This window comes from Fragaria vesca, linkage group LG1 (genome assembly GCF_000184155.1).
Source record: "Fragaria vesca subsp. vesca linkage group LG1, FraVesHawaii_1.0, whole genome shotgun sequence".
NCBI lineage: Eukaryota > Viridiplantae > Streptophyta > Magnoliopsida > Rosales > Rosaceae > Fragaria > Fragaria vesca.
The window spans coordinates 8813646-8826906 of NC_020491.1; the positions used below are offsets into that span (position 1 = coordinate 8813646).

General features: G+C 40.0%; 3 protein-coding genes and 1 non-coding gene across 4 annotated transcripts; all 4 read right to left on the reverse strand.

Annotated features, from left to right (window-relative positions):
• Positions 1-922: 922 nt before the first annotated feature.
• On the reverse strand, positions 923-993 carry TRNAG-GCC. The gene has a single exon. It is a non-coding gene; the product is annotated as a tRNA-Gly (tRNA).
• A 738-nt stretch (positions 994-1731) lies between these two features.
• Positions 1732-3522, reverse strand: LOC101302116 (LRR receptor-like serine/threonine-protein kinase GSO1-like). Its single transcript, XM_004289053.1, has one exon. It carries the CDS (start codon positions 3520-3522, stop codon positions 1732-1734), a length of 1791 nt encoding a protein of 596 aa, XP_004289101.1.
• Positions 3523-5331: 1809 nt separating this feature from the next.
• On the reverse strand, positions 5332-6579 carry LOC101302401 (receptor-like protein kinase BRI1-like 3-like). Its single transcript, XM_004289054.1, has one exon. The coding sequence runs from the start codon at positions 6577-6579 to the stop codon at positions 5332-5334; it is 1248 nt and encodes a 415-aa protein (XP_004289102.1).
• A 1629-nt stretch (positions 6580-8208) lies between these two features.
• On the reverse strand, positions 8209-12222 carry LOC101308412. The gene is made up of 9 exons (XM_004287795.1): positions 12014-12222; positions 10398-11870; positions 10305-10320; positions 10123-10241; positions 9956-10010; positions 9497-9645; positions 9340-9414; positions 8805-8933; positions 8209-8522 (listed from the first exon to the last, which is right to left on the reverse strand). The coding sequence occupies exons 1-9, from the start codon at positions 12080-12082 to the stop codon at positions 8400-8402; spliced, it is 2208 nt and encodes a 735-aa protein (XP_004287843.1). The 5' UTR covers positions 12083-12222; the 3' UTR covers positions 8209-8399.
• Positions 12223-13261: the final 1039 nt, after the last annotated feature.

Below are 13261 nucleotides of genomic sequence, written 5' to 3' on the forward strand. Positions count from 1 at the left end.
CTTTTAAGAAAGTGATCGAAGTAAGGCCTTGCTTCATATGGCATCATACATATCATGCAGGAAGAAAATGATACCCAAAGCAAGATGAAGGGGAGCTAGGGTCCTTCCTTTAATGTACTACTTCTTTTCTCATCGATCAGTCACCTTCCTCTAGCTCCATACATGTGATCTTGTTAGCTAGAGATGATAGAAGCCAAAACCATGAATGCAAGATACAGCAAACTTTTCTAAAGCCAAAACAAAATTATATACTTTGCAGTGCCAAAGGCTTCAGCTAGTACCACTGGCCATGATAACGTACTTGTCCTTTGCTCCCTTTCCATCGCTAATCGTTAACATTTAACAACTCATCCGGCCAAACACTTAGAAAGCTTCATGCATATGAATCCAATTCATCTGTTCAAATTTTGGCCGCTGAGTTTCGAAGTGTCTCTATGTCAAGGCATTGAAAGCATAATATTCTTCTGAAAAAATTCAAATTGAGAAGGCTACGTTATACTGAAGTAGCCTGAAAACCAGGGTAATGCAGAATCCTCCAAATGACTTCATTCATGCATGTACTGATCATGGCCTCGAGTCCTTGACTGGAAAGAGTGGACAATTGGTGGCGGAAAGGGTACTAGTTAACTTGGAATATAAGTGACCCACAATTTGTTGCCATCATAATCTGGTAATTGTGGTAGAAGTTAGGCAGATACTATATTGTCCAGATTTCAGCATCAATTATATTAGGTCAATAATATATAGCACCCAATATTGAATCAATTGACCCCAAAAAAATATCCCTGTGATGATGGAGCACTATCCAAATTCCAGAACATTTCATCATGATCTGTCCACTTGAATTTTGTCAAAAATAGTGAGTCATGACAATAAACAAAGAAAAAACTAAATTAGAAAATAGAAAGAAAAAAAAATGGGATGCACCAGCCGGGAATCGAACCCGGGTCTGTACCGTGGCAGGGTACTATTCTACCACTAGACCACTGGTGCTGCGTTGCTGATCTTCTTCACAAATAAAGTATAAAGCAAATTTTGTTTTGAGCACACAACTCTTGAAGTCTCCTTCTCTGTTCTTTTGGGTCTGTATATCTCAGCTTCTCTCATGAGTCTCATCAGAATATTATTCCTTAATTCACTGAATGAGATATGTAGCTAGCCGTTAGTATGGTGTATATTCTATTTTTTCTCTTCAGAATCGTAGGCAGTGAGCATAAACCAAACACAAGACCCCAAAACGCTCAACTATATATGTGGATTAATATTCAAGACATGCTTTGGTTGAAGAGATACCAGTTAGTCATACTGTCATAGTAATTTCCGGGTGATCCAACAATATCAATAAGAATAATGACATTATTATAAGCTTTCCTCCTCAGCAGGTATGGAAATGGACATTGTTTAATGTTAGTGTAGATAATACCTGCTTCCCTCACATGCCTGGCTTAGCAAATAGCCGTTTGTCCAATTTTGCGGTTTTGCCTCCATTGAGTCGCGGTTTTATAGTGTCTCAGAGTATTAAAGTTTTATAGTGCTTCAGAGTATTAAAATTTTAAAATACGTTTGCAGCTTCAGAGTATTAAAATTTTAGAATACGTTTGCAGCTTTGGAATTTCAATGCTTTGTAAGTTTTGCAAACTTTGTATACATTCCAAATGATACAATGACCATTAAGCCTTCATGGAATTTTCAAGACTAAACTCTAACAAATCGAAATTTAATTGGAAAATGCTAAGAGTGATTACAAGGAGGAAGTGGAGCTCCACACAGACCAGGATTATCCATGAAAGCAGAAGCAGGGAAACTAGCTTTGTGAGGAGGGATTACCCCATGCAGTTGATTTTTCGACAAATTAAGTTCTTGAAGATCCTTCAAATCCAGCACCTGCTTTGGGATGGTGCCAGTCAACTTGTTACTTGAAAGAATTAGGCTCTTGATCGAGGCCATAGATGGTTCCTCTCCAATGTGCTCATCAATGGGGCCGGTGAACATGTTGTTAGAAAGATCAATGGAATTGAATTGGCCGAGTGGATCTTGGGATTGTTTCGAAAGTATTGCATCCAATAGACCAGAGAACTTGTTGGAGTGTAGATCAAGATCCATAAGAAGTGACAGGTTTTTGAATTCAGCTGGGATTGAGGAATGAAAGGCATTGTTTGATAAGTTGAGAAATGAAAGGTTTGTCATGTTGCCAATCCAATGAGGCAGCTTTCCTGCCAAGGCATTGCCTGATAAATCAAGAATGGAAATAGATGATGAAGATAACCACACTGGAAGCTGCCCTTTAAGACCAGTTTTTGCCAACAGTAGGCGAAAAAGCTTCAACTTTGAGAACCAGCTTGGTATGCTAAGCAACCTCAAAGGGTTGGATGAAAGGTCCAGAGTTTGCAGCATCTGTAGTTTTGCTAGCTGAGGAGGAATTTGACCCGAAAGTCGATTTTTCGACAAATCTAGTGTTTGTAAGTTGTGCAAATTGCCAAAACTTGAAGGAATCTTGCCTGAAAAGTGGTTGTTTGCGAAGAAAATGTCAGTAAGAGTTGTGAGATGGCCAATGGTTGCTGGTAGTTTTCCTGACAGTCTGTTGTTTTCGAAAATGAGCCTCTCTATCTTTGGGAGCTGGCCTAGTGATGCAGGCAAAGTGCCTGTAAGCTTGTTTTCGGATAACTGACAGAATCGGAGAGAAGTAAGCCCGGATATTGAAGAAGGAATTGCTCCAGTGATCTTGTTATGATTGAGATAGAGCAAGACTAGCTCGGACAGTCCACCTATGGATTGAGATAGTCCTCCACTTATCCGATTTTGTGACAAATCAAGATAGGTTAGGCTCTTCAGCTTGCCAATACTAGTAGGAATTGTACCAGAGAATTTGTTTCCTTGGAGTTCAAGCTTAGTAAGCAGCACCAGATTCCCAATTGAGTTTGGGATTGGCCCAGATAATCTATTTCCTGATAGGCCTAGTTCCAAAAGTGAACTTACAGCTTCAAAAACAGAGTTGGGAACAGAACCAGACATATCATTGTTACCAAGATAAAGCTTCTCCAGTAGAAAAAGATATTGAAACGTCCATGGTATAGAGCCTGTGAGCTTGTTTGTATCAAGAAACATATGAGTGAGGTTGGATAGCTTCCCAAACTCTGGTGGTATTGGACCCTTCAAGTTCTTTAGGTTGCTGAGGTCAAGAAGCTGAAGAGAGGATAAGTTACCAAGAAATGGGGATAGAGTACCGGACATGTACGTATCGAGGATGAAGTCATTGTCTCCACTAAGTCCGGGACGGGAGAGTTTGACAACTCTGCCGGAGGAGGAGTCACATCCGACGCCTTCCCAGGCGGAGCAGCAGTCGGAGGAAGGTGACCATGAATGGAGAAGTTTTGAAGGGTCGGAAATGATGTTGTGCTTGAAATGGAGAAGGGCTTGTCTGTCTACTGAATGGCATGCTTGGGAGACAAGAAAGGAGAGGGGCTGTGAGAGAATGAAGAAAAAGGAAAGCAGGAAGGTTTTGCTATGAATGGAAATTTCCATTTTTGAGATAGCGAGCTAACTGAAAAGAGTGGTGTAAAGCTCCAAACTTTGTCATATCTGTGTTTGAATATATAACAAAAATTTGAGAATAGGGACTGCACGCGCCATCGAGAAGCTTACGCTTCCTTCTTGACTGTGATACTATTAGTTCATAACAAATTAACAATTAGTCGATGCTAAACATGGTAGATCACTAGATCAATACTTTCCTCAACTTGGTTGAAACATAGTCACAGTAAATTACATAATTCAATTTCGTAAATAGATTGATTCACCTTTGCATGGTATTAATAGTATACAAAGCAAACTAACTGAGTTAGTTATCTCAAATGATGGGAAATGGTAAACTAAATAGCTAGCTATTAGTATCATCCATCATAAAACTTAATAATTACATAGACTAAACAGGGTAAGAAATGTCATTTCAACAAAAAGAAAACAGGGTAAGAAATGTATACCAATTTTCTAGTTACTTTGAGATTGCATTTGTAAATTATGAATACTGACAGTATTATGGTATGTTTTTAAGTTTTTGTTTAAACAATGAAACTGTACAAAATAGTTGATATTCACTTTTCATTAATACTTTTTTGAGCGCAAAATGTATTTCATCATCCAAGTTTAATAAAATGTACAATAACTTCATTTTGAATCTATAAATAATAATCGCAACTTTAGAGTAACTTAACCACCCTATTAAAAAGTAAATTACTTAAGACACTTTTTTTTTTTTTTTATAACTAAGACAATAACAAAGAACTGAAGAAGAATACACGAACAACATTATTTGTGGTTCCTTTATGATCTTTGCTACTCACTTTAGGTTGATAATTGATTTTTCACTTAAAAATATATGTTTTAAAGGAAAACATAACAACCTCGATCCTTAATTCGTCATACATCAATGTTTTTCCTAACCAAAATTAAACATGTAGGCACATACGAAACAAATCAAGATATATTTGATTCAAATCCGTGACTTAGACTAACTTCTAGATTAATCACTTAAGATTTAAATAAACATTTAAATTAGTTTTCTTCCACTATCTCACTGATTTGCAGTTATTCCAATTCATTTAAGAAAACAAAACTGAATTGAAAAGTAGAATCAAGTTCTTCAGTTCCCTAGCATATAAATATTGAAGACGACTAGAACTGATATGATAGGTTGGTCATGAGAAATTCACTTGCAGCTCATTAACTCTGCCAATTCAATGTGCAAATGCACACAATAATTCCATTGCACAAACCTCAAACACAACAATGTGTGCAAGAGGGAGAAGGGTTTATAGTTTCACATGTTTTTCCTTTGGTAAATACTCTCAACACAGTCAAAACAGACATTTTCATCCCTCACTTTACCTCAGATAAAGAAACAAGCAGAACCAGGAATCTCTGCAACTCTCTCAGCCTTTTTACCTCTTTATAGTAAAACCCAGTAGTTAGTGCTTTACAGAAGCAAGACGATGATGATCTCTCAGAGTCACGCCTCGGAACTGGGTCCTCTCCCATATAATTCCACGTGGGCCTTAACGTTCCTCTTGTCAGAACCACCATCACTAAAATAATATCAACCAGAACCTCATTGTCTTCTCTGTCTCTTTCGTCACTGTACTACTGTACTGTGTTTTTACCACCAGACAAGGACCACGCTTCCCTTCAGTTTTTATTACAGCATTCAACTCAGATTTCCTTACCCAGTACAAATCGAATCCAGCAGAAGAGAACAACAAAATAATCAAATTTTGTTATTGAATATATATGTCATAAAAATTCATAATGTTACAGACATGAATAACGTCCATCGATTCAGGGGATTACAGGGACGAAGCTTCTACACTCGGATAACGATTTTTGGTCACCACCTTGGCAAAAGAAGAAAACCCTCGGACATCTGTACAGGCAGTTATTGCCTAGACCTACATTTGCCGAACCGGGTTTCATACTAAGTAAAGGACCGGGTAAGGGTCCGAAGAGGTAGTTGCCGCCGAGGAGAAGCCGGACGAACGGCGAGACTCCGGTGCCGGGTACGGCGACTTTGAAGGCGTACTGGGTTGGGATCATTCCAGTGAACTTATTGTTTTCGAGGGACAAAGCGGAGAGCTTTGGCATTAGGGCCATGAAGAATGGTAAGAAACCTTGTAAGTTGTTGTTGCTGAGGTCGACGGCGATGAGCTGGCTTTGGACTCCGGTTGAGGTTTGGAGGGAGGTGAAGTGGTTGAAGGAGAGAGTGAGCTGCTGGAGAGATGGGTGGGAGAAGAGGTGTGCCGGGATTGAGTCACCGAGTTGGTTGTGACTCAGGTCAAGGACTTGTAGAGACCCTAATTGTTGGATCGTTTCCGGGACTGTTCCGACGAGGCTGTTGTTTCGCATGGAGATTTGGATCAACGAGGACGGTAATGTAGCCGGAACTTGACCGGTGATAGCGTTGTTGCTGGCGTCTAAGTAGTAGAGGCTTGTGAGTGAGCTGAGGTTTGGAAGCTCGCCGCTGAGAGTGTTGGCTTGGACTTCCAGCCGGTTCAAGCTGACCAGGTTGTTGAAACTGGGAGGGATCGAGCCTTGGAGTTTATTGTTGTCGAGGAAAAGCTCTTCTAGATTAGAAAGAGACCCAAATGAAGTGGGTATATGACCGGAGAATGAGTTTCCGGAGAGGATGAGTCGACGGAGGCGAGTGAGGTTGGATAAGGACTCGGGGAGGGGACCAGAGAAGAAGTTACCAGAGAGGTCGAGAGTTTCCAAGTAAGGGAGGTTCCAGGTGAGGGAGGAGAGGGATGAACCGGAGTAACCAGCTTGGTCTAGGCCGATCTCGGTGACTCGGCTCACACCGGAGTCGTCGATTAGGTCACAACGGAAGCCGCAAGTGAACTTGTCGCTGAAGAGAGAGTCGCAGGGGTCGAGTTTGAAGTCCCATGAGCTAATGCAGGAGCCTTGAGCAACTGAGTTGGGGTCTAGTGTGTTCTTCAGCTGCTTCAGAACTTGGGTGTCTCCCCAGAAAGTCTTGGATTCTGCTAGAAGGAGCAGACTTGAGACTGTGAATAGCAGAACAAGAACTCCCATTTTGGGTCTTCAGAGTGTTTCAGTGAATGTGGAACTTGGGTGGCTGGAGATAAGGGGTTGGAGGAAGAGTGGGGATGATCGCCGCCGTTGGTTTTGGTGGAAATGAGAATGGGGGTATCGTATAAAGGGAGTGGCTTTGAGCTTAGGGAAAGTGTTTCTTTTGTTTTTGGTTTTGGGTAAGACAAGGGTTGCGATAAGTGGATTCACGGGCACTTGTCAGTGAGAGAGGCTTCTTCCTCAGTGAAGTCACTGTTTAAATATTTTGAGAGAGAGAGAGAGAGGGGAGGAGGCTGTTTCTGGCTAGAGAAAGCTATATAGTGTTGGATATGGTGGCGACACCTTGGTCGATGATATAGTGACGTGTGTGTTGGTCAGCTTAAACAATCCTTTTCTTTCTGGATAGTAGCTTAAACTATTATTATACTTGCCTGGGTGTTGAGCTGTCTTTGGATTGAAGATGATCATAATTGTGATTGTGATTGGGGTAAAACGTTCAAGCATTTAGGACTATATTTTCAAGTCGCATTTACAGTCATAGTTTCGATTTCATGGCTACTCTCTAACTTTCTTACAGTTTAGGCCTACAGTTTAAGCAAAAGTGATTATTGAACTACATTGTACGGTGCTGGGTTTTGTAGTTTCTCCATATTAGGGATGGTGCTTCATCCCAATGCACATAATTGGGTTTACCAATGCCCCGATTATCATCCTTGACTTGGTTTCTACCCCAAGAAGTTCTACTCCTAAATTTTAACTTACCAATGGAATTTGGCGGTCATTTGGGAATGAATCAAGGAAAAAGAAAAGGACCAAACTCATTCTTCGGAACTAAGATACGAAAAATCCTTGCATGAGGAACAAAAGCGAATTGGTTCCTTTACCTTGATTGCTCCATAAGCCACTCAAAATGACCACTTTACTATATCTATATGGCAAAAGGCGATAAGTTCATCAAAAATTTGTGCAGCTTTGGATAAGTCATAGGGAAAGACCCTATGCTCTGGTCTTGGGAACTCTAATTGATCCACTTCATATGGATGAGGAGGTTGGTATAGCTCCCTTGCAATATTAGCTTGACCAGCAGCTTGAATCAGCCTTACTACCCCTAGTCATAGGAGCAGGTCCATTGACTCTTTGAGCACCCCTCTATGAGTGCGACTCTAATGAAAAAACCAATAATCATAGGCACTATGAAACTAATTATAACGAGAAACAAAGAATGAAAAAAAATTGAGTGGTTAGCCATTGGAATCAAATAACCAGCTCATGGAATCGATTCTCCTTCGAAGCAGTTGTTATATAGAGAAGGCTCTAGTTGGTGGGCGATTTGAAGCAACCAACATCACAAATGTCAAATCAGCGGTTGCATTAAGCACTATTATTATAGCTAAGTAGTTCCCCATACTTGAAAACACAGCAAGCTTTTACCTAAAGCCACCCAATTTCCAGAATGCAGATTCGTATTGGGTATTCCCAAGTTCTAACAACCACTCACTCACTCAGGGGGAATATCTTTTGGAATCAAAAAGAGGCACTAAGATGTTTATATGAGAAAGAAAAGATGAATAGATATAACACAGAGCTGGTATTTACTGCTACAAATCATTAACTTGTTATTTCTTCTTTTTTACTTTTTTTCCTAGTACATCCTTTTCCTGCTTCAGTAAAGGATCAGTGTATGAATTAATGTAAAACTACAAAAATGCCTATACATTCTCTAATAGGGAAGAGTGAGGATCCTCTAACTACAACAGACCAATTAGATTCCAATGTTAAAAAATTAGAATATAGGAAAGGCACCTTGTCATGGCATTTCTCCACTATGAAACCCCCTCAGGTGCCAATTCCAAATTGGCGTGTCCCTCACTTTTCGTGGCAATTTTTGCCAGATACTGCTTCACAGATATGTGGTTAATCTCAAAAACAAATGCCATCTCCCTAATCTGCACATTGTAATTTACAATACAATAAATTAGTTATCACAACCTAAGAACACAGCAAGCACTGTAAACTAATGATGAGTATACTAGATTGATAAAAGTAAGCATATGATCGAAAAAGCTTGAACAACATTGGGTAGCATATGAAAGAGAATGACAAAATTAAGAAGGAAGACAAAAAAGACTTGAACCAAGACGAAGGAGCATGCTTGAGACAGCATAGAACGAAAAACGAATATTTGAAGGTTGACAAAAAGATCTAAAAGGTCTGGAGCTAAATATTACCTCGATCAAATTACTCGAAGCAAAATTTAAAATCTTTCCAGTAGCTATTTCTCTGCCATTCAAGAAAATTGAACTCTTGCCAAGATTCTTCAAGGAGAAAGAACCGTCTGCATCCATCTTTATAAGAGCCTAGAGAACAATTAAAATGGTCACATAAAGCCTTGAAAGGTATTTAATAATGGAAGAACTGGTCAATACTTCTTTGTTCTAACAATGCAATCAGATGTATGGAAATAAAGATCCAAGTCTCATCCTTCATAATTTGGAGGAAAATCAAGGCTTTAAGAGTTCAAGGACATAAACAGTTTATACAAATCGGACTCTTTTCTATAAACTAAGCCCCCTCAGCCTGCAATATCCCTTCTTAATTTAATGTCACATGTTCAAAGTTCGGGAATCTGCTTAACAGATATCTCAAACCCGTTCTACAACGTGATCCACATATCCATGACCTAGTAATCAGATTCATATAAGCTGACTATTAAAAATGTAGTTCATAAAAATGCTAGTATTAGGAAAACAAAACAAGTCTCACCTGCCGTCTAGATACTTTGTTATCTCCCAAATCAATATCAACTTGATTATCTTCTGTTGTTCTGCCTATTATCACCTACAAAGTGAAAAGGGGTTGCTAAGGTTTGCAACAGACATATGCAAGTATGTACCAAAACATCATATTTGAAAAAACATACCTCAGTTTTCTTGATATAATGCTTTACATGGTGATCATACAATACCGCAAGTGTGCCTTTAGATGTAAGCGCTCTTCGCATGGAGGATTGTGCACACTGTTCCAACCTTATAATGTTTCTTTTAGCATCCTCATGTTGATACTTTAAGACTGGAAATATGACAGATTATTTTTAGTAAAACCAAAAACTAATATTCACTCTCAATAACATTCAACCAATACATAAGAGTGAACTGATATACCTCTTTATAATTTTATATTCAACTATTCAAGTCATAAGCCACAGCATAATGCACAAAGGATTTATCTAACAGAGACATCACAATTCTTTAAATTCAAAATAATGGGCTACCTAAAGAACCTTAACTTCTTAACAGCATTAACTTTCTTCTTTACAATTACATATTTATAAATAGAGTAGAGGATAACTGGATACTGGTACCCAATTTATAGTAGTTACCTCGTCTACTGATATCTGACTCCTCATCAGCTGGACATAAATCCATCTCAAGTATCTGTAATATAACATATGTAAGTTGTAGAAGGCAGAACCTAGAAACGAACCAAGTAGCATATATAAAAGAAAAAAAAGAAAAAAGACAAACTGCAAAAATCTGTAAAACCTACCATTGTTTCGATATCAGAGTAATACGGTATGTCAGTATCCTCTTCATCATCATCAACATCGTCATCAGATTCTTCCTCAGATTCTTCACAATCTAGTGCGGTGGGGTTGGTTTGCGGTTCTGGAAAAGCCACATTATAAGAACCTGGCTCTACAGTTAAAGATGCAAGTTCTGCGACTATACCTGGAACATTAATTTCCTGTTTGCAACAATCAGATTTAGTACCAATATATGATATATCCACAGTATGAAGTGATCTCAAGTAAAAATCAAAACCTCTTCGTTTAGCAATCCCTTTGTGATACAGTTGAGAGTTGCATCTGCTAATCTGCATTGGCTTGCGGCAGCCAGGTCATTTTTATCATGGGTAGGGTTTGGACTTTCTTTTCTAAAAGGTTGTGCAGGATCTTCTTTTGTCTCCAATGTTTTTATATGTTGATCACATTTTCTTTGGTCAGTACCCAAATTACTAGCTTCGTTAGAGCTCGGTTGCAGGGCAGTATGGACAATTGCAGTAAAAAACACGATATCATCATTGCAAGGAATGTCAAGATCCTCAGTATTCAACGAACAAACCATCTCTTCTGGAACCTCTGGTGCAACAGCCATCTCAGGAGCGTCATGCACCATGGGAGCAACAGTCATCTCGGTAGGATTCAATGGTATTGATGTAGATGATGATGGCATATTGGCGTCTGAACAAAAAATATCTCGCAGATCATCGTGACCAGTCTGAGATGGTTCAACAGAAACAGCCATCTCAGCAGTATGCAAATCATTTGAAACAATCTCAAATGAGGCTGACACCAACATTCCAGGTTCACAGAATTCAGGCACATCATCGTCATGAACATCTTTGGGAGAACTCAACAAAATCGAATTGACCTCATCATTAAAAAGAGAATCTGCCATATCTCCATAATCACCTCCCGATATAGCTGCAGCCCTATTCAGTGCATCGCACCCTTCTCCATCAACCAACATTGCCTCATTATGGCCAACTTCATATTGAGACGAGTCCATTATGTCCATAGTATCCCCATCGACATCCACATCATTAGCAACTACCAATGTCTCTTCCGCTGGCATTTCCGGTGCAGCTACATCCCACAAATGCGCCCCTATATCTTCCGTATCCAACGAATTCCCATAATCCATTGCATTAACCCCACGAGTAGATAAATCCTCATGAACACTATTATCCCGGATATAAGCATTCTCCCCCAATCCATTCGTCGCCACCAAAAGAACCGGTTCCAAAAACTCATTACCGCAACCTTCCCTCTCAACTCCATCCACACCACGATTCTTAAGCGCCTCACACTCTCCTCCATGAAACACACTCCCGCCATCGCCATTAAAAACCGGCTCAACGCCGCCTCCAACCATACAATTAGCATCCAAAGTCCCCTGATTTCCAATAGCTTGCCCTCCAAGAAAATTAATATCGAAATCATTAAGACTTCCAAAGTTGCTATCAGCACACAGCCTCTTCTTCAAAGCATAATACTGCTTCCTAATGCTCTCTCCTTTCCGTTTCGAACCCCTAGATTGACTACTGAACCTATTCGACTTGCACGGCACGACGTTGGAGCCACACGCCTCGAACTCCACCATCCGAGAAGAGGCTTCCGCCGCCACGTCAGCGTCGTAGAGCAGCGAGCGCCACCGCTCCCGTAACTCCCGCACCGTGAACTTGCGGGAGAATCGGACCGCTCCTTTGGCAAGCGCTTCCAGAGTAGCACCTGCCTGCAATCGTTAAAATTCACAAACGCAAATCCAGAATTCAACAAATTCAAAATCACTATATCCAAAAGCACAAATTGCAACAGCTGAATCGGAAAATCGAAATTGAAAGCCGTAGCGGAGAGAATTGCAGGAGATGAATATACCTCGATGGCGTTCTTTAAGAGGAGGTCGTCTTCGGGGATCCACGGCGGCGCCGGAGCCGTCGCTGCCATGCGGATCTGGCGTCTCCGGTAAGATAGTGTTTGAAATTACAGTGATTTTTGGTTGGAGGTTTCAAATTTTGAAGTGCGGAGGATTTGTGAGATTGTTTCAGTGGAGATTTCGAGGCGGAGTGAGGAGGTGAGAGTAGGGGAGAGAGAGTGAGGACCGGCGAGTAGGGACTGAGTTCGGAGACCGAGTCAGGGGACGATTGGCGGGACCGGGTAACGACTCGCGGACTCGTTGGTTTGATTTTTGCGTCAATTCGTATCTTGCGGAAAAAGCTCGGATTTTTGGGTTTATTTTTTTATTTTTTTGCTGAGTTAAACTTCGTTATCAGTCACTGTCACGGTAACGTTTGCTTCCCGTTTATCGAAGTGGTAACCGGGTCAGGCCCAACAAAAGTGAGAGTGGTTACTCGAGGCCCGTTTGGTATTTTACCGGCTTCTCTACTTAATTTTTAGATTTGCTAAGAATAATTATAACCATTAGATTAAGTATAGTCTGAGGCAGTCCCGTCATCCTTACTCAATTTATTTAATGGTTATATAAAAAATCAAAGTATTTAACAGTGCCAGCTAGCCCTTTAGTAAAGAAAAAATAAAAAAATTCAAGTAAATTCAAGCAATTTAAACGTGAATCCTTATCGAATAGCTTTTCTTCTAACTTAGGGTTTAGAAAGTAGTATTGATCATCGTCCCTATATTAAGGTAGTATAACTATTGATCGTCCCTCATTCTTATCTTCCTCGTAGAGCACTAGTATTTGACTATTTGGGGCTCCTCTTTGATATTAATTCTGATGTGTTGTCTGATCCTCCATAGACAACAGCATTGAGGGATAGACCAACATCATTGGATCTGTCATTAAATGAGGCTGGATAGCCGAGATTAAAACAAAAAGTTTCACACTTTATATATATATATATATACACACACAATAATGATCAGGTGCAGACGTCCGCACCAAAGTTTTGGTGCGGATTTCTATTTTTACACCACTTTTCGATCGAATTTCTTCATCTCCATCGTCTAGTATCTAGATAATATTGTGTAGATATCTCTGTAAAATTTCAGCCAATTTGGTGATCGTTAAGGCCCTCAAATTCAAAAAATAAATGGACAGACTGAATTCTGTCCGGTTGTGTTAATACCAGAAAAACTCTAGTTTGAGGGGCTTAACGATCACCAAAT